This window comes from Xenopus tropicalis, chromosome 1, assembly GCF_000004195.4.
Source record: "Xenopus tropicalis strain Nigerian chromosome 1, UCB_Xtro_10.0, whole genome shotgun sequence".
Lineage (NCBI taxonomy): Eukaryota > Metazoa > Chordata > Amphibia > Anura > Pipidae > Xenopus > Xenopus tropicalis.
Genome location: NC_030677.2, coordinates 185,855,910 through 185,878,129, shown reverse-complemented (window position 1 = coordinate 185,878,129; position 22,220 = coordinate 185,855,910). Strand labels below are relative to the sequence as shown.

General features: G+C 42.5%; 1 protein-coding gene across 1 annotated transcript; it reads left to right on the top strand.

Moving 5' to 3' along the window:
- The first annotated feature begins 150 nt into the window (after positions 1 to 150).
- dmgdh (dimethylglycine dehydrogenase) lies at positions 151 to 20,966 on the top strand. Its single transcript, XM_002940193.5, has 16 exons — positions 151 to 534; positions 2,635 to 2,809; positions 3,842 to 3,940; positions 4,509 to 4,673; positions 5,647 to 5,851; positions 9,028 to 9,276; positions 9,463 to 9,661; positions 10,489 to 10,658; positions 10,946 to 11,099; positions 11,574 to 11,739; positions 13,212 to 13,342; positions 14,540 to 14,757; positions 15,412 to 15,569; positions 16,693 to 16,752; positions 18,854 to 18,988; positions 20,016 to 20,966. Exons 1-16 carry the CDS (start codon positions 413 to 415, stop codon positions 20,220 to 20,222), a joined length of 2,613 nt encoding a protein of 870 aa, XP_002940239.3. The 5' UTR covers positions 151 to 412; the 3' UTR covers positions 20,223 to 20,966.
- Positions 20,967 to 22,220: the final 1,254 nt, after the last annotated feature.

The window sequence follows — 22,220 nt, the reverse complement described above, 5'->3', positions numbered from 1 at the left end:
GCCCAGCCGCGGGTTATATACATGTATGGGGACGTTGGGCGTGCCAGGGGCGATCTGTTTTCTTCTGCCTGATTGGCAGATGCAGACACACCCTATCCCCTTTCAGCCCATCTTGATAGTGAGCGCAGCGCAATCCCTGCGCAAACCCGAACTGCGCCTAACACCCCTGCGCAAACTTCCTATGTAGGAGTATAAGGATGTGTACAATACTCTGTATGGGCTGTGTCACAGGGGTAATGTGTATAACGGTGTAACCCACACACCATAGGAGCCATTTATTCTCTCGGCGCCTGGGGGCGGATCCCTTTCTTATTAGTTGGGCTCCTAGTTTGGCTACAGATCGGGTCTGGGCTGGTGTCAGGGTCTGGGCGACTCCAGTGCGCTCCCCTCACTGCTGCCAGCAGCCACAACTATGATCCGGAGAAGCCTGAGGCTCATTCCTCAGCAACTCAGTACTTGCGACTCGCTGCCTGTGTGGAATACAGCTGCCGCTGCGACTCGGAGGTCTCTCAGCGCAGGTCCTAGCACCCAGGGGTGAGTAACCCTCTCAGTATGGGTCAGCGCCTTGCTCTGAATTATATGTCCCTTCTCCAGAACCAGGCAACACATAATCATTGTAGGGTCCACATAGTAAAACCTATGCCTCATTTGCAACTTGTACCTGTCTACTAAATAGTAGGCAAATAGCTATCTAAATCCACCTTGCAATGCAAATATAGATGGCAATAGCAATAACATATTCATGGGGTTATGAACCACAGGTTATAGAAAGGTTCCTTAAAGCAGTGATCCCCAACTTGGAGACAAGTTTTGGAGGCATAAAAGCCAGATGTAGTTACAAACAGAACCTCCTGTAGGCTGCCAGTATATACACTCACCAAAAGGATTATTAGGAACACCTGTTCAATTTCTCATTAATGCAATTATCTAATCAACCAATCACATGGCAGTTGCTTCAATGCATTTAGGGGTGTGGTCCTGGTCAAGACAATCTCCTGAACTCCAAACTGAATGTCAGAATGGGAAAGAAACAGGGCCGGATTTATCTTCAGGGCGCCCCGAGGCCGCCCCCGTTGGTCGCCCCGCCCCTTGTGCGCATGCGCATGCGCAACACACCCCCGTGTGCAAGTGCGAGTGCGCATGCGCAAACCTTTAACCTCCCATACGGAGCAGTGGGGAGAGGTCCCGACTGCCCCGTATAGGAGCCAAATTTAAAAATTTTGTTGCGGCGGGGCGGCATGCCGCCCCTAAACTTCTGCCGCCCCTAAACTTCTGCCACCCTAGGCCTGGGCCTTTGTGGCCTTTCCACAAATCCGGGCCTGGAAAGAAAGATGATTTAAGCAATTTTGAGAGTGGCATGGTTGTTGCTGCCAGACGGGCCGGTCTGAGTATTTCACAATCTGCTCAGTTACTGGGATTTTCACGCACAACCATTTCTAGGGTTTACAAAGAATGGTGTGAAAAGGGAAAAACATCCAGTATGCGGCAGTCCTGTGGGCGAAAATGCCTTGTTGATGCTAGAGGTCAGAGGAGAATGGGCCAACTGATTCAAGCTGATAGAAGAGCAACTTTGACTGAAATAACCACTCGTTACAACCGAGGTATGCAGCAAAGCATTTGTGAAGCCACAACACGCACAACCTTGAGGCGGATGGGCTACAACAGCAGAAGACCCCACCGGGTACCACCCATCTACAAATAGGAAAAAGAGGCTACAATTTGCACGAGCTCACCAAAATTGGACAGTTGAAGACTGGAAAAATGTTGCCTGGTCTGATGAGTCTCGATTTCTGTTGAGACATTCAAATGGTAGAGTCAGATTTTGGCGTAAACAGAATGAGAACATGGATCCATCATGCCTTGTTACCACTGTGCAGGCTGGTGGTGGTGTAATGGTGTGGGGGATGTTTTCTTGGCACACTTTAGGCCCCTTAGTGCCAATTGGGCATCGTTTAAATGCCACGGCCTACCTGAGCATTGTTTATGACCACCATGTACCCATCCTCTGATGGCTACTTCCAGCAGCATAATGCACCATGTCACAAATCTCAAATCATTTCAAATTGGTTTCTTGAACATGACAATGAGTTCACTGTACTAAAATGGCCCCCACAGTCACCAGATCTCAACCCAATAGAGCATCTTTGGGATGTGGTGGAACGGGAGCTTCGTGCCCTGGATGTGCATCCCACAAATCTCCATCAACTGCAAGATGCTATCCTATCAATATGGGCCAACATTTCTAAAGAATGCTTTCAGCACCTTGTTGAACCAATGCCACGTAGAATTCAGGCAGTTCTGAAGGCGAAAGGGGGTCAAACACCGTATTAGTATGGTGTTCCTAATAATCCTTTTGGTGAGTGTATATGGACTACCAAATAGCCAATCACAGATCTTATTTGGTATATATATATATATATATATATATATATATATATACACACACAAACACTTCCAGAATGCCTTTATTAGTTCAGAGGCCTGCCACACTCTGACGAGGAAGAACACAGACCAGAAGGCTGCTGACCAAGGGGCACTAGGGCAGTTTATGCCTTCAGTACCACCCAGAGGTCACATTAATTTAAAATCTTCTTTATAGCTGTGTCATATTTGTTTTTGTATTTTATGTTCCAGTGAGGAAAAGCAGTCAGCGTTTTTAGGAAAGAGATGGAAAGATACGGCAGAGACAGTGATCATTGGCGGTGGGTGTATTGGTGTGAGTTTGGCCTATCACCTGGCTAAGGCTGGCATGAAAGATGTTGTTCTGTTGGAGAAATCGGAACTCACGGCCGGATCCACATGGCATGCTGTAAGTCATAGGTTCCTTAAACACCATTTAGGGTGCGACAATGAGTGCCAGTTAAAGCCTCCAATGGCAGTGCCAGACACTTTTACACACACCCAAATCTACCTCCTTTAATGCAGGATAATAGTGGTTATCTTCATGCTCCTGTGTTTTGGTAGTGTCAAGAGGCACCTTAATTCCCTTTTGTTTACAGCACTTGTCAGCAGTTTGTGGTGCACATAAAAATTCATTATTTATATCACCCCTGTAGGTATGAAATGTATTAACAGATTATGCATTCAATTGTTGGATGAGGTCTTGTCCAAGGCATTGCTAGCATATAGGGTAGCCACAGTTGTTGCTCCACTGTGTACAGGATAGGGTGCACAGTGCAAAAATGGGTGCAAGCCACCATGGTTTTGCATTGTGCACCCTGCTTCATCAGTGTGCAACTACAGAAGATGCCAGCGGCAGGCCAAGCCGACAGGGCGTCCTAGGCAAATCGGTCACCCACCTCGTCCCTTTAACCTCCCTCCTCATTGTGCAGAGACCCGCAGGCGTCCACCCGCACGCATTCACAGAGCCATTGGAAAGCACGTGCCTAGATTGGGGGGTGCTAGGCAAGTACCTCTTCTGTCACCTACTGTTAGTTTGGGCCCTTGCATCCCTTACTGGCCACTCTTCTTTTATCTTCCGACCCGGTAGTCAGTGCATATATGTGCACATTCATTTGTGCATGCTCGCGGGGGTGGGGGTGATGTGGCCGCCCGGGATGCCTAGGGTGCTCGGGCAGCATGGCCCACCACTGCTTTTATCTATAAACTGGAACACAAAGTCTGGCAATTCCATCATAAATACAGTGCTAGCTGTGTTTGGCAGTGCTGTATTCATGGGAGGCACACAGGTAGTGCTTGGGGTCCCATGGTGCACAGGAGCTCTATTCTTACTAAATAAACTAAATGGGTTGTTATAGGATAGAGCACCTGTTCTGCACTAAACTCTAAAAATATCATTACTTTTTATTTATTGTATTAATAACAAGTCCATGTCCTGCAGGCTGGGTTAACCACATATTTTCACCCTGGAATAAACCTGAAGAAAATACATTACTACAGCATAAAATTGTATGAACGTCTAGAAGAGGAGACTGGACAGGTATGCCAGCTGCAAATGTAATAGTATTGCTATCCTGTACACTGAACAATGAATTACTGTAATGAGTGCTGGGTTTTAGTGTAAAGGTTGGAGAAAAGGGGCTCATAAAATAAGAATATACTCACTGCATGTGGGCAGGTCCGGACTGAGATTCAAAATAGGCCCTGGCATTTCAAGTACACAGAGGCCCAAACAGCCCCCACCAGCCCAATTAATAGTGACTGTCTATGGTGTTTTACAGCAGCCCCTCTGGCATTTGCCAGAATCCACAGATTGTCAGCCCGGGCCTGCATGTGGGTAACTTGTATGAGATATTCTTTACATCAAAGTGTTATAAAGATGGGTTATAAACACTAATGAAGTAATACCTTACTTATATATGAAATTAAGGCCTTAATTGTCCTTGGCTCGAGATTTGTGGCACAAAGTGCCATTATGCAAGAGATACCAGTGCTATTATGCCAAGAAAAGCAGCTGTTTGTGACTAAATAATAATAACATTAATAAGTATTTGTTGTACTGGTTCCATACTTAGCATACAACAAGATGTTGTTTCTTTCTTGTGCAGGCTGTTGGGTTCCACCAACCAGGTAGTATAAGAATTGCTTCAACGCCAACAAGAGTGGATGAACTGAAACACCAGATGACACGTGCTCATTGGCATCCAACCCCACAGTATTTGGTTGAGCCGGAAAAAGTGCAAGAGTTGTTTCCTTTACTGAACATGAACAAGGTAACTACTCTACATGAATAAGGAACTGCTCTTGCTCTGTAATGTCATATGGGTGGATGTCTTGCAGATAAATGGAAGCAAAGGGTTTGTATAATGCCCCCCCGACAGAGTAGCTAAGCTTCCCCCACTGCCATATGGTAATTTAACAGAGGCTATGGGGGTACACTACAGCCTTGGATAGAGGCTAATGTAGGGTAGGAGCCAATGCATTTGTAACTGTATTGGGTTTATGTAAACATGTTTGCCTGAATGGAACTAAGGGAATCCATATTGGTGGGAAAACAATCCTATTGGGTTTATTTTGTTTTTTAGCCTTTATGTTATGAAGATCCGAATTACGCAAAGATCCCTTACATGGGAAACAGGTCACAAGCATTCTGTATAACAGATCCTATACCCGTTTATACTTTAAGTAGGTAATATAAATAAAGGCTGTATGTTTGTACCAGGTCTAGCAGCAACACAACATGCCGAGTATAACATTTCATCTCCAAGTATGTCATGGAAAGGGATAGTACAGTGCTCAGGTTCATGGGTTGAATTTCTTACAATATGAACAGGAAGGTTGTTTGGGTCTGGGGTCTGACAATTTTTCATAGCTTCTTCTGCTCCTTCAGTAGGGGTGTCCATGTTTTGCTTGGTGGGTCTGGAAAATGATATCCTTGAAAGAAAAGCTGGGTACCTCTGAGGGGGCAGTGTTGTTGTGATGTGCAGGGGCATAGTAAAGTGCAAGGCGATCTTATAGAATATCTGCTAGGGTAGAGGTCTCATTAGCCAAGGAGGTATGAATAGAATGCATGGATTGCCCATGTATTCTACAGTTAGAGTTTCCATACACTTCATTTTAGAACTACAAACTGCTTGGTGAACTCTGTCTTGTTTACAGTTAGATAAAGAAGATGGATGTGATTTTTAAAGTGTTCATGCTAAATTTTTAAAGAAATGTTAATCATGGGGGAAAACATATGTTTAGGTTTTAGCTGGCCTGTATAATCCTGGAGATGGCCATATCGATCCATATTCCTTGACAATGGCACTTGCAGCTGGAGCTAGGAAATACGGAGCACAGTTATATTACCCTGCAGAGGTGACCGGCTTAATACCCCAGCCTAACGGGACGTGGGATGTGGTAACAGCGCATGGAACGATTCACGCTAATAGGATTGTGAATGCTGCAGGTAAGGAAATTCCACAGGAAACCGGTTTAAATAAAGAGTTTTCTTTCTCCCCTGCAACAGTAGAGATGGAACTAAAAACCCACATTTTGGGTGCAAAATTAGTAATCGTGCCCAAATGCACCACTCCTCAAGCATGCACTGCTGCCACAGCCGGGCACCATGGAGAAGCAGAGCCCTTGAGCAGTTGCCCCCCCCCCCCAGTAGTTACTCCACTGTGCAACAGTACAGAGGTGGTCTGTTACAGAGATTATTCATATTCACTTTAGTCCCTGCTTGAGGAACAGTGTTGCAGCATCACAACACACTTTGGCCCCTGAGCTAGTATGGATACAATATGATTAGCTGTACATGTTTATGGCCACTTTTTATTGTTCCATTCATTCAGGCCAGTAACAATACAGATCCTCTTCACTTTCCCATGCATCATGCTCTCACCAACATGGTGCAGTGGACGATGAGATTTTAAACCTGCCCAAACATCTGTGATCCATTAGGATTTCAGAATGATCAGCTGAAATGGCCCCCAAAAAGGACATGCATGTCCATATGATCAGGCAGGATGGTCAAAATTGGTTAATCTGGGCATGTTTGGGCAACTTTGCTATGACACTGAATCTGTAGCATGGCACCCTTTCTGGAAAGTACCAGCTTTTGGTTGCTCTAAACTGCTTCTGAGTTTCCAAGAAATCCCAAACTCCAAACTCTTACACTCTTAAACATTTTCCTGACTCCTAGATCAGCTTTGTATTAAGAGTATTAAAACCAGTTGCCTTCCATTTTCTTGTTTGTCAAAAAGCCATCTTGTAACTATGTAGTGTATCTGCTACTACCACAGTACAACAACTTTACAACTGGAATTATTGTACTATCCCAAGTGGGTTGCAGTTTAGATTCTATGTTGTGTTTGCTGCCAAGTCAACAGATGGACGGCTTAAAAAAAGTGCTTATGTATATATCTGTTGGTATTCTGAGAAGCAGGCTTTGTGTATACTTGTGGTATTTGTCCTGAGATGATCCCAGTGAGAATGACACTACGTGTAGAATTTAATTTGCCTCTGTTATATATTAAGCTGCTGTGCTGGTAATACTGTATGGGAAGTCAGTCGTCTGAGTTATGTCCCTGTCTCTGCATCAGAAAGAAACATGAGCCAAAACCAAGATGGTGATCAAATAATGATGATCAATGAATTTTCTTTCTGTTATTTCTTTTTTCAGTTGTTGAGAGTTAGAGTTTGGTAGCTGCAGTTCAACAACAACTGGAGGGCCGCAGGTTAGGCATTCCTGATTTATGTTACCCACCCCCTCATACCGCTTCTATTTTGCCCCCTCCATCTAACGCTGGGCCTGGCTTCTTTAATTTCTCTCCTTGTATCATCTGTGCCAACTTCTGGCTTCATATTTCCTGGCTCGGGACACCTAAGCCATTAATCAGTGAGATGTTAGCAGAACTTTTTTGGGTGCCAAAATCCAGCCGTAGAACTGGAATAAACTAGATCAGACTGCACTTGTGACGCTACTAAACTTTTGGATCCTTTTAGGAAATAACCACAGTGTAACCAATTGCAGACTGTGCTGGCTTATGATATTAAATGCTGAGCTTTCCTATTTCTTGACAATCCCACTGGATGTTATTATATTGGGGTCATACTTTGTCCAGCACTTGTGTGCCATGACATGATAATGCCCCCAAAAATAAATGACTGATAAATTTTCATATGGGCATATGGCTTTTGTGTGGTCTCTCTTTGCCCACCAGGATACAGCATGGGCTCTGAATCTTATCTTCAGTAATTCAAGGCAGGTGTAGTTGGGTTAGGAAATTGGAACTAAAGAAACTGGTACCCCACTACTGTGGCTTTGGCAATATGTGGCATTCCTTATGGCTATCTGGTTCCATTCCACACTGTAAAACAGGTCGGACTGGAATGCTTAATAGGCCCCAGCATTTCAAGGACACAGATGCCCAAACAACCCCCACCATCCCAATGATAGTGAATGTCTATGGCATATTTCAGCAGCCCCTGCGGTACTCCACTAACAACACTGGCCCATATAGAAAATGTTCCATTTACCATCACTCTTTGTAATCTATCCTTCAGCCGGTTCTCTATCCAATTACAAATATTATGTTCTAGGCCAATATTCCTCAATTTGATCAATAACTTACTGAGCGGTACTGTATCAAATGCTTTAGCAAAGTCTAAGTAGATGACAACCGCTGCCATTCTAGGCAGTTTATATGTCCTATACTGAAACAGACTGATATAATACACAGGGACAGAGGCAATGGGAATACTTTTGGAACCTCTGGTCTGTAAATGCTGTAGAACAACAAAGTTAAACTGAGGCATTTCCTAATTCATTAGGTTATTTGTTTGTGGGAGAACACACTGACCCCTTGTTGAAATTCTTATTTTAATATTAGGCAAGTTACTGTGAATGCAAGGATCAAAGTTTCCTTGTTGAGTAATATTTTACTGTTGTGGGACAGATGTCATTTAATGATTGTTATACAGAGGCCTAACAGCTTCTGAGAATCCACTAAACAGCTGGAGCAAGTCAGAACTGAACATTTTCCTTTTGATATTTTGATTTTTATATTAATCTTAATTTGGAAGCCAAAAAAGAGAGTCCCTACTTAATTGAAAATGACTGGTTTGAGCTCTGCCACTTGAGGCTTTTATGCTGCCAGTCTCTATGAACTGCTTTTCTATTTAAAATATATTGTATTACTTTGGCTGTTTTTGAGCAGCTTGTACAGCCCACATCCATTTGATTCCTAGACACAGCTAAGTGAAGTCTCAGGATATCAAAATTCCCAAGATAAGCAGCTTTTGTCCACTGAAAAAACCAAAGTGATATTGGGCCATGTTTACAATGCAAGGGGCAGTAAGAAATGATTTTTGCACCCTCTACCGTGAGTTTTGCAGGTTTTTGCAGTTCAGAATTGACAGGTGGGCTTACATTGAACAGGAACAGACGTTCTATAATATACTGTTATATATTAAGCTGCTGTGCTGGTAACACTGTATGGGAAGTCCGTTGTCTGAGTTATGTTCCCTCTCTCTCTGCATCAGCACTGCTAAAGCATCTCACTTTATGCTGTCATTTATTGAAACCCATTTTAAAATGTCTGGCTTTACCTTGCAGAGAGTTTAATGCCATTTATCTCTTAGGATTCTGGGCCCGAGAAGTTGGAAAGCTGATTGGACTGCCACATCCCCTAATTCCTGTTCACCATCAATATGTCGTCACAGCCACAGTCCCAGAAGTAAAAGCCCTTAACAGAGAGCTGCCTGTCCTGCGTGATTTGGAAGGATCTTATTATTTAAGACAAGAGAGGGATGGGCTCTTATTTGGACCTTATGAAAGTCAAGAAAAAATGAAACTGCAAGATTCTTGGGTAACAGACGGCGTTCCGCCAGGTGAAAGAGAATAGGTTCCCTCTCCTATTCATCTTCTAAACTCAAATAGAATCAATTGAGAATCTATAGAAATACATTGGTATATAGTAGGGTATATTTACCCTTTAATTACCTAACTATGATGGTATAAATGATAATGTTTCCCTGAATGAAAGTCCTTACTTCTCTCACTTTATGTTGTTTCAGGGTTTGGAAAAGAATTGTTTGAGTCTGACCTAGACAGGATTATGGACCACGTGGAAGCAGCCATGGACATGGTTCCTGTGCTGAGAAATGCAGACATTATCAATATAGTATCAGGGCCCATCACTTACTCTCCAGATATCCTGCCAATGGTTGGCCCTCACCAGGGGGTGCAGAATTACTGGGTGGCTATTGGTTTTGGGTGAGTCAAAAATCATAATGGCAAGTCTACTAGAATATAACCTGCATCAGTTGATGGTTGCTTCGTGTTTTTCCTTGTTTATTGCATTAGATTCACTCCTGTTAGCAGAAACAGTACCGACAGAAAAAGTACTGGACCTGTTATCGAGAATCCTCAGACCTGATGTTTTCTGGATAAGGGGTCTTTTAGTAATTTAAATCTCCATGCTTTAATTAACTAAATAATGAAATATTATATAATTAAAACATTAAATAAACCCAATAGGATTGTTTTGCCTTAAATAAGGATTCATTGAGGGCATATTTTTTCAAAGTGACATGCAATTTGTGCACAAAAGGTAGCAAATGAGATTTCCTATGGAAATCCACCATGGAGGCTGGGGGTGTTTTTTTTTTTTAAATAAAAAAATAAAATATAGGCACCCGAGGACCGTCCCCCAAAACCTGCCATCCTATGCACAGGCCCTTGGGCACCTTATATAAATATGCCCCTGCCTCCTTCATGAGTCCTTATCCTTCCTGATTTAAACCCTAAAAACCTAACCCAATTCCATCTTAGTTAGGTTATGGCTAGGGTTAGGGGGGACAATGGAATAGGGCTGATGGAATTGCTCAAGCAGAACAAGCAATTGGTGGAGGATGTCTTAAAATATGCACAGTAACTGAGCCACAGTTGCTGCTATGTGGTTATCAGGACAATGTGCAGAGAATTTTGACAGATTTGATACCACTGCTCTACATGTACATGAACACCATCCACCTGGCAACTCACATATTTGTTTGCAGTAAATGCTACCTCAATAACTGTCTGGATTTTCTGTATTGCAGGTATGGTATAATCCATGCAGGGGGCATAGGCAAGTTCCTCTCCGACTGGATAATGAGTGGTGAGCCCCAATTTGATCTCATCGAATTAGATCCCAATCGCTATGGAAGGTGGACAACTACACAATACACAGCATTAAAAGCAAGAGAGTCCTATGGATTCAACAATATAGGTAGATACTTAATAATGCATAAAGGGAGGGGCTTATTGTGTAGCCTGTTGCAGACTCCAAAATCCTATGACCAAGTTTAATGGCAAAGATTGCCTTCCCCTTTGAAAGTGATAGTGAGGGGGTACTAAATGGCATTATGTACAATGCTATGGTATCTGTGCTGCTGGTGTGATGTTACCTCTGAGGGATGGCAGTAAGGCCTTTGGAAATACAGTTCCAATTGCTTATATAAAGATCAAATCTGGTTATTATTCATTCAAAAAGATCGCTTTGTATATTTTAATCAGTTGGCTACCCTAAAGAAGAGAGGTTCGCTGGCCGGCCCACAGAGAGAACAAGTGGACTTTACGAGGAACTGAAGACAAAATGTTCTATGGGTTTCCATGCGGGATGGGAGCAACCACACTGGTTCTACAAGCCAGGGGATGACACTGGATACAAGTACATTTGCCTCTGCTTTTTTCTGCAAATTCAGTTCCTGTTTTCAATCATCTTCTCTTTACTCATCTTCAGTTTCTTTTTAATTTACATTAACCCATTTTTATTCGTTCTTTGTATCTGACTATAGTAATATTAAGAGATTAATGTGTGATATTCCTGTTGCAGGGCTTCCCTGCCTTCTATAGATATTATACTAACTCTTCTTATAAACATGACCTTGGACAGTAGGTCCATAATTTCCCCATAGGTTCCCATAGTGCTCCTTATATTCTATCACAGCCCTCTATTAATCTTAGTGCCACTTCCTACAAAAAAAAAAACAGCATGTCAGCATGGCCTAATGCCCAGAGGGGTGGTCTGAAATCCCTGTGGCCCTTGCTAGAGCAGACACAGCCCTATCTTTGCATGATATGGTAGTTTTGTTTTTAATACAGTGGCAGATTGGTGTCCATAGCAGAGCCTTTTCTCTTCCAGACCAAGTTTTCGTAGAACAAACTGGTTTGAGCCTGTGCGGCGTGAATATAAACAAGTCATGGAGAAGGTCGGCGTGATAGATCTGACACCGTTTGGCAAGTTTACAGTCAAAGGAAAAGATTCCATTCATCTCCTGGACCATCTATTTGCAAACACAATTCCAAAAGTAAATAACTGGGTTTTCAGTTGTGGAGGATATAAATGGGCTAATTCTTGCCTCGTGGCAGAATTGGCACTGAATTTAAACCAAGGACTCTTGATATAGTCATTTATGGTACAGAGGTTGGCAAATCCCATGGATGGAGGTAAACTACCCAGCATCCTAGGAAATATGTTACCCCTGCTGAGCTTTAAAGGGGATTTTCACCAAATTGTAGTATACTGTGGGTTTTATTAACACCTTGTTTCATAAAAATCCACTATATTGAGCAGACACCATCCCTGACAGGTTCAGGGGAAACCTGCCTTAATCAGGTGATAAGTACTAGGCTCCTAGTGCCTTGTGTCCCTCCTGGTTTACTAACCAGGTCCAGTCTAGGGTCATGCCAGGGGATGCCCATATGCTGCCTAGCTCCCTCAACCTTGCATACATCCTTCGTATAAAGAGAGGCCCAGCTGTTTGTACTTCATTCTGGGAGCTATAAATGCTAAATGCAATTCTACTAGGTGCAATATTTGCCCTTTATTTTCTTTTGCTGTAACTCAGGTCCATGTTAACCAGTATGTGAGTTCAAAAGCAATTGTCATGGTCACCATTAATAACTCTAACCCTTTCCCCCACGGTCCAAGCCTTGAGGAAGACTGTATGTATGCATATTTGTATTTATATAGCAGTTTTCTGACCATTTTTCTAGTTCAGCCATTTGGTGATTTTCTGAACTGTGATTTCATATATCCTGTAGGTTTTATTTGCTGCAGAGCATGGGTAATGAACTGGACCTTAAGTTTGCCCTAGAATTCTTGCAAAATGTCCATTGCTCCAGTATCCGGGCATTGTGAAATAATGAACCCTGGTACATATGCAATAACTGTTTCTTACCTGCCCTTAAATGACATTACAGAGCTGGTTATTGTTTGTTTTCAAACAGAATTCCCTGTGATAAGTAAAAGAGGTTAAACTGTACCAAAACTTTGCACCAGTGCAGTAACCCTTGGAACCCAGTCAGTTTAATTAGACCAATGCAGTTTTAGATAATGATACTTAACCTGTTAGATGCTGGCTTTCATTATTCATTCTACACTTCTCCGCCCAAGCTGATTGGTTGCAATGGGGTCATGCAAATAGCAATTATATTAATAAGCCATGGAATTTGTTACAAGTAATGTCAGGGCTACAGGTTAATAATACCCAGTGCAAAACAGAAAGGTGTCGCCCACTAACAATGGGAAAAGCAGGGCAGTGATCACTTTACCAGCCACTTTCTTTGAAGTAGGCTACAATATTTTCAGCTCATACCTGATACTAAATATCATTTGTATTGCCATTTGAGTTTTTCAAGTGTTACTATAGAAGATAAAGGCCAGTGTGGTGCCCCCAATGCCACCCTGGGTGAATGCACATGTTGAACACCCTCAAGGCCGGCCATGAATAATGCATACCAGTTATAAGCATGAGTAACACTAGTCTCTTGTACACAGGTGGGTTTCACTAACATAAGCCACATTCTAACTCCCAGAGGCCGCGTGTATGCGGAGCTCACTGTCTCTCAGCTCTCTCCTGGGGAGTTCCTTCTAATAACTGGGTCTGGATCAGAGCTTCATGATTTAAGGTTTGTGTTTCATGGGCAATATATATATATATATATATATATATATATATATATATATAATTACAGGAAAAAACTGAATTATTTCCTAGATTATTTCCAGATGGAATTTCATAAAGCATGGTGTTAGTTGCACGACTGCTGGTGTGTGTAAGTGTGAAAGGGCCTTGAATAATACACAAAGGAAGGGGACACAAGCCAATCTGGAGCCCCGTACTTAGCCGGTTGGCTTGTAATTGTGGCCATGCTGGTAAATGAGCCCTTTTATTTTAGCTTGCAATTCCCTGTATCACTAATTTTCCCATAACTACCTGTCAAAAAAAAAGTGGTAACCCTAGCTGCCACCTGTGGGACCCCAATACCATAGACAGCTATGACTGCATGTATAAAGCCATTGGTATATACTGTATCCTGGAGCACAGGCCAAAGAGCATGCAGTCATACAGCGATACATGCATGGATAGTCACATTATAGGAACAGTTTTTACAATGAGTATTTTGGCTACTTCATTCTTTATTAAGATCCTATGCTCTGAGTCATTGAGAACATTAGTTATAGCAGTGTACACAATAAATACTGTTTATTTAATGCCATTAAAATAAAGGGTAACTTAAAAGGGAACTATTACTTCACTTCTGTTGCATTTTCTCTTAAAGGGGTTGTTCACCTTTTCATTTTCTTTTACTATGACAGAGACATTGATATTTTGAGACAATTTGCAATTGTTTTTCATTTTTTATTTTTTTGTGTAGTTTTAGTTATTTGGCTTTTTTTAAGCAGCTTTACAATTTGGAATTTTAGCAGCTATTTGGTTGCTAGGGTGTTGCTTACCTTAGCAACCAGACAGTGTTGTAAATGAGAGACAGGAAGATAATTAGGAGAGGAACTGAATATAAAGATTAGGGGTAAAAACAATAATAGTAACATTTAAGTTTACAGAGCAAAAGTTTTGTTTCTGCTGGGGTCAGCGACCCCCATTTGAAAGGTGGGAAGATGTACAAGAGCAAGGCAAATAATTCAAAAACTCTAAAAAATAAATAATGATCAATTGCAAAGTTGCTCAGTATAGGACATTCTGTCATTTTTTAAAAGTTAACTTAAAGGTGAACCGCCTTTAGAGGAAATTAGGGGGATACCGTTATAAAAAGAACAGTAATGGAGACTTTTATTGTGACAAGTGTGTTGGCTTGTGTTTGCAGGTGGATTGAGGAGGTTGCAGTTCGAGGGAAATATAACACAGATATAGCCAATGTGACTGATGAGATTGGGGTTCTGGGTATAGCAGGGCCCCTGGCCCGGAAAGTCCTGCAGAAACTCACACCCGATGACCTGGGCAATACCTCTTTCAAGTTCCTGCAGTCTAGGAAACTAAATATTGCCGGAATCCCTGTAACAGCCATTCGGATTTCATACACGGGTGAGATATTTTGTGTAAAACTATCCTTTCTTCTGACAGTCCTTTTCTTCCAACAGTTTTGAATGGACATCCTTGTTTTTCAAATGGCTTTCTGGTTTAAAACATCGAGAAAGCAAAACAAAATATCAGTCAATAAGAAGAATAGAATAGAAAGGACCACACCAGCCTGCTGATGCTGCCTAGGCCTGCATTATAAACCAATCAATGGCCTGGGGGCAGGGGCCGTATTCAAATGGAAGGTGAATATCTCTTGGGCAGACAATAATCAGGGACCTTGTTCCCTAGCTGGTGCTTTTTTTACTGAAACCAGGGTTAACAAAAATGTGATGGGCAATTTCCTCTCCAAACCCTTAGCATACTGTTGAATCCCCTCAACACACCCAAACCAGTTTATCAAAATTCATATTAAAATCATCTTACAAAATTCATCACTATTAATGAAAATTAAATGAATTCATAAAATTCATTGTCCATTGAAAACAACCCCATACTTGTGTGTGCCTCCCACTTGGTACACTTATCTGGGGCCCAGTTCAGCCACACTCCACAGTTCACCCACATTACTCTCATTACCATCATTACTTTCTCAATATGAATGTGCTAACGTGCATTTCCCCTTGCTTAGGCATACTCATTTATGACATTTTGCTGCAGGTGAGCTTGGCTGGGAACTTTATCACAAGAGACAGGATACATCTGCCCTGTACCGTGCCCTCATGCAAGCTGGACAAGAAGAAGGAATTGATAACTTTGGAACATACGCCATGAATGCCCTGAGGCTAGAGAAAGGATTCCGTGCCTGGGGAGCGGAGGTAACTGGGTGCTGCTTACTGACTGTCATGCGTTTATGGCAGATAACAAGATATATCCCTTATTGCTGATTAAATATGGCACTTATGGCACTTAGTACCTAATATGGCACAATATTCAGTTACCCTTTTCTATCATTTCTGCACAGCATGCACAGAGGGTGCTGAATGGGAATTGTTTGTGCCCAGGGAGATGCAAACAGAATATCACTTAAGGTGGGCAAATTTAATCTGCTGGTTCGCCTCTTCAGACCAATTAGGCAGCTTTTCTGGCCATGTATGTGCCCTTCAATAGTACTACCCCAAAAATTGTCCAGAAATTGATTGGGAAGGTTTGACTTTCCATGAAAATAATATTTCTTATATAAAGAGCAACAACTAGGCATATTAATCAGGCACAATTGTATTGGTTACACAAAGCCTTTACACAGAAATTTCATTAAACCACCTAAAAATTAGAACCCAGCACCACAGGATCTACCACTACCCCAATACTATGGATAAATAATATTAAATGACATTAGCCTAAAGTGGCTTACTTAAGAGTAGCTGCCTGCATCCCCAGTCTGATCCAAACGCTAACAAAGAGTCAATAAAGTAATCATAAATATAGCAACAGGACAGGTATCAACCAGAGTGTTGTAACAATTACAATGTATATAGCATCAGACGATAATAAGCTGCAGACACACGTTGATCCCATTAGATCTAGAACTATATCTGAATACTTGATCACCTGCCTGAATAATGGCATTGGCCCAACAACGCCAAACAAGCAGATCTTCAAGTGTATGGCCAGCTTAAGTCCCAAAGACTTTGTTGAGAGGTCACTCAAGGTTTTATGGCTCATTGTACAAAAAAAACCATGGTGATTGCACTCAAAATTGCACTTGGCACATTTGTAGACATAAGTGAATGCGCCCTTTTGTTTTTCTTGTGTCTAGCCCTTGAAGCCTAGAGTTAAACCTTTCCAATGAATCCACCATCATAGATAACAAATGATGATTGGTGACCTACCACTTTCAAAATACCCCCTATTGTATATAAGGTGCCACCAGCTTTTGTCTATATTCTGAATATTATTTGGCTCTGTAAAGATTTGAATTTTTATTTTGTGCTTTAACAGATGAACTGTGACACCAACCCCCTGGAGGCTGGGCTGCAATATTTTATAAAGTTAAACAAGGTAAGTGGGCATTCATTACAACCATTAAATCAGCATAGAAGAATGATATACCACTAATGGCAATGAAAGCCCTCATGAATTGTTTGATTTAATGAACACACCACACTGCTGTAGGGCTGCTGTTCAAGAATGTAGATAGAGCAGCCCCATGACAGAAAACCTATTGATTGCTAAACTTCTATGTCTATGTACAGTTTTTACTACTGGACTGGTATTATGCACCAATTATTTAGTCAGCAGAGGGGCAAAAACAGCATCAAACTGGGCCCACCAGGGGTGCCACCTTAGCCCCCCCCCACCAAGGGTTGCCATGTTTCAGGCTTCTTCTTATCAGCTAGGGCAGGGAGCGGGTCAGTGGGTGCGGGTCCATGACATCAGGGGCAGAGCAATTATGTTATTAGGGAGGCATGAAGTCGGTGTGCTACAACATGTGGCCCGTGGGCACAATGATGCTCCTTAAATCTTGCTGCCCTGTTTCCAGGCCTTCCCGCCAGTCATCTTCAGAATAGAAGGGGTGAGAGGGAGAAGGGTAAAAAAATAAAATAATCACCCATTACTTTATAATAAAAAAGCAAATAAATAAATATATTTATACCTGTATGGACAAACACAGGGACAAACTCAGTTGCAGTGTACAGCACTGCGACCTGGTAACTGACCATATTAATAGTTTCAGTAACTGTTCATTTTAATATTGTCTTTTACTGTGCAGCTCTGCCATCTAGTGGCTACTATTACTCATTAATTTTAGAAATATAACTTAGGAGAAGGGAAGTTAAAATGACTGGTGGGTTCCAAATATAAGACCCCCCACTGTTTATGATCACTTACCACACACCTGAGGTTGTGGAGAAGTTGTTACTATATGTAACATCAGTGTTTTAGTCCTTTCTCCCCTACCAGGATTTCAAATGTTGCAGAAAGAGAAGAACTGTTTTTCAGCTGGACTTCAGCATATAAAAATGGTATTTATTTATACTTTTGGAAGGAACAGGTTACAGTGATAGGTATATAAGGGGTTTCTGTGTTGTGTGGGGCTTTGGTTCAGAAGCAAAAATCCACTCCAGGAATCTAAAGGTGGCCATACACGGGCCGACTATAGCTGCCGATATCGGTCCCTTGGACCGATTCGGCAGCTAATCGGCCGTGTATGGGCAGGGCAGAGCGGCCTGGCCGACCGATATCTGGCCTGAAATTGGCCAGATCTCGATCGGCCAGGTTAGAAAATCCGGTCGGATCGGGGACCGCATCGGCTCGTTGATGCGGTCCCCGATCTGATTGCCCCATGGCCCCAGGGCCAAACGATCGGATTATTTTTTTTTTTTACCTAAATGCTCCCCGATATCGCCCACCCGTAGGTGGGGATATCGGGGGAAGATCCGCTCGCTTGGCGACATCGCCAAGCGAGCGGATCTGCTCGCGTATGGCCACCTTAAGTGCACTTCTAAGAGCTCTAGGCTTCTGTCCAACAAGGCAGACCAAGCAGAATTACTTGCTATGGTCAACCAGCTTTTGGTGTGTTTAAATTTGCGCCATCTTTTCGTGAATGGCTGGGGCTCTGCTTGGCCAGCAACTTAGAACCAGCCACTGGTGGAGTAACCAACTGCTCACAGTCTTCCTTGTCTGCAACTGTAGAGGTCTTGAGATAATTAGTGCCTTATGGAGTGTTTATATATGAAGGGTGACCTCTGGTGAGAATCTCATTTTCTAATTTACCATATATTATCCTGGTCTGCCGGAGCATGTATCATATTGCTCTCTGTAGCATCCACTGATGAATTAGACCTTGTTATAGGACTACTGGCTTCATATGGTTGTCCCCTGCTGCCTGCCCACTTGCTCACCTACTGCCAGCCCCTGCACACCTTATACTTACTTTGCTGCAGTCGGGGGGAGAGCAGCATGGAAGCAACATGTTGCTCACCAACCCCTTGGATGTTCAACTATATTACCAGTTCCCAGTTTTGTTTGCATAAGTCCCTGTGTCTGCGGTACTCTTTCTTTACATATACAGTATATATATATATATATATATATATATATCTCTCACACGTTGTCAGGTTTTTGACAATTTCAGTATAGTTTGGTCTTCCCTTTGCAGCCAGCAGATTTTATTGGCAAGCAAGCCTTGACAAAAATCAAGGAGAAGGGGCTTCAGCGGAAGTTGGTATATCTAACCCTAAATACCGATAATGTGGATCCCGAGGGCAATGAGAGTGTATGGCACAATGGAAAGGTGAGAATATATAATGTCTGAACTATAATGTCTGCAGAACAATATTTCATTTTATTTTCCAATAACATCAGTTGTTCTCTCAATTCATTTCCTTATTCTTCCCTGATTTTCCAACCTAGTCTTTCTGTTCCTTCCTACAGTTAAATGACTCTTCTGCTCCTAAAAGCACAAATGGCATTATTAATTGCTGCTATATTGTGACTAGTGGAAACTCTAAAAGGAGTTTTTCCAGTATCAGTATGCTCTAATATCACTATTATAAAGTGTACAGTTATTAAACTTAATGCTATTCATTATTTAACCTGAACAGACAAACAACATAGTACAAGTATGGGACCCATTGTCTGAAAATTCATTATTTAGAGTTGCTGTTTTCCCATAGAATCCTAATAAATAGGACTTAATTTTTGATTGATTTGGGTTTTTGGAATAAAACAGTGGGGTTGTAATTTAGTGATAAAAAAGCACCCCCTTCATTTGATGAATCACTTGTTTCTGGGTCTGCCCAAGCTCTGCTCCCCCCCCCCCCACCGGCTCGGTTCAACCCTGGCACCCTGCGTCAGATAAGAAACCTGGAGTGAGGTGCAGAGTGCAGTTACAGAAGGCCACGAGGCAGCCCTGTCTTTATCATCTGCCTAACTTTGTATGTCTCAGTGATGCCATTTCAATGCCAATGTTTCTCGCCCTGCCTACCCCTCATACAGCACTGTTGAACGAAGATAACACTGAATTCATTGGGTAAATGTAGGTCTCTGGACTCAGCTTTGGAGCACAGAGACCTTCAGCAACTCTACCTGCAGGGTAGGGCCCACAGTACAAAAAACATGGTGGATTGTGCCTGTTTCTTTTGCACTTTGTACCCTGCCCTGCAGGTTGTAAATGACCCCTAGTACCTGATCTTAGCATCATAGCATAAATCCATGTTGATGAAAAACCCTTGCCCCATGTGCCAAGCATTCCGGATAACAGGTCCCATGCTCTGTGCAGAGCTACTGAGGAGATAAACAGTATGTTCTGTCATTTCTAGGTTGTCGGCAACACTACTTCAGGAACCTACAGCTACAGCACCAATCAAAGTCTGGCATTTGCCTATGTACCTGTAGAACTTAGTACCACTGGGCAAAAACTGGAGGTGGAACTCCTTGGTAACAAGTATCCAGCGACTGTAATACAAGAGCCACTAGTACTGACTGAGCCCACCAGGAGCCGCAAGCAGAGAAGCGCTGCAGTGTAATCCTAACCTAGAACTCATTACTGTGTGACATGCTGCTCTTCATCCAGTCCAGAAATACTGTCACGAGACATCACCAGAGGATTATATAGTTATTCTTAAACCATTAAAAGGGGCAGGGTAAAGGTTATGTTATTCACATTCAGGGCAATGCAGAGTAATCATAAACAAACTAATTCTAAAGGGATTCTGTCATGATTTTTATGGTGTAGTTTTCATTACTAAATTATACTGTGTACATTGCAAATAATTCACTCTACCAGTTAAAATTGTATTATTATTCTTGTTATTACTAAAGTATTTTTTTAGCTGTAATATTGGCATGTAGGCAGCCATCTCAGTGCATTATGCCTGATTCTGAGCTTTCAGAAGGAGCCAGCATTCTTTGAGTAACTTCCTCCTCTTTTCTATTTTCCTATCTTTTGCCAAACAGTTGATTGTGGAAATCATTCACTATCTGGGAACCTTTTCTCTCATTATACAAACAAAATGGAGTAATGTCCTTCTCTGCCCATGTGCAGGGCCACAATCAGTAATCGTGAAGCCCCATACTGCTTTAAGGGCCCCAATTAGTAGCCCACCAGTTACCAATGAAATGAAAATGCCCAGTGCATACATGGCCTTTATTATATCCAGGTACACCCCACAACACCCTTATCCCACCCATGATCTACCCAAACCCCATCCACTCCCCCACAAGCCCAATCTACAGTGGCTTGAAAAAGTATTCGGCCCCCTTGAACTTTTCCACATTTTGTCACATTACAACCACAAACATGAATCAATTTTATTGGAATTCCACGTGAAAGACCAATACAAAGTGGTGTACACGTGAGAAGTGGAACGAAAATCATACATGATTCCAAACATTTTTTACAAATAAATAACTGCAAAGTGGGGTGTGCGTAATTATTCAGCCCCCTTTGGTCTGAGTGCAGACACTTGCCCATAGACTGATAAGTGCTAATGACTAAATAGAGTGCACCTGTGTGTAATCTAATGTCAGTACAAATACAGCTGCTCTGTGACGGCCTCAGAGGTTGTCTAAGAGAATATTGGGAGCAACAACACCATGAAGTCCAAAGAACACACTAGACAGGTCAGGGATAAAAGTTATTGAGAAATTTAAAGCAGGCTTAGGCTACAAAAAGATTTCCAAAGCCTTGAACATCCCACGGAGCACTGTTCAAGCGATCATTCAGAAATGGAAGGAGTATGGCACAACTATAAACCTACCAAGACAAGGCCGTCCACCTAAACTCACAGGCCGAACAAGGAGAGCGCTGATCAGAAATTCAGCCAAGAGGCCCATGGTGACTCTGGGGGAGCTGCAGAGATCTACAGCTCAGGTGGGGGAATCTGTCCATAGGACAACTATTAGTCGTGCACTGCACAAAGTTGGCCTTTATGGAAGAGTGGCAAGAAGAAAGCCATTGTTAACAGAAAACCATAAGAAGTCCCGTTTGCAGTTTGCCACAAGCCATGTGGGGGACACAGCAAACATGTGGAAGAAGGTGCTCTGGTCAGATGAGACCAAAATGAAACTTTTTGGCCAAAATGCAAAACGCTATGTGTGGCAGAAAACTAACACTGCACATCACTCTGAACACATCATCCCCACTGTCAAATATGGTGGTGGCAGCATCATATTTGACAGTATCTGGGGGGGGGGGCTTTGACATATCTGGGGGGGGGGGGCTTCTCTTCAGCAGGGACAGGGAAGCTGGTCAGAGTTGATGGGAAGATGGATGGAGCCAAATACAGGGCAATCTTGGAAGAAAACCTCTTGGAGTCGGCAAAAGACTTGAGACTGGGGCGGAGGTTCACCTTCCAGCAGGACAACGACCCTAAACATAAAGCCAGGGCAACAATGGAATGGCCTCTAAGCACAGTACCCCTTGTATCCCCCTGATGGCGGCCCTGCCCATGTCAAATGAGGCATGGATATATCAGATACATTGATATTGTTCTAATTAATTGTACTGTTCTTTCTGCTAAAAT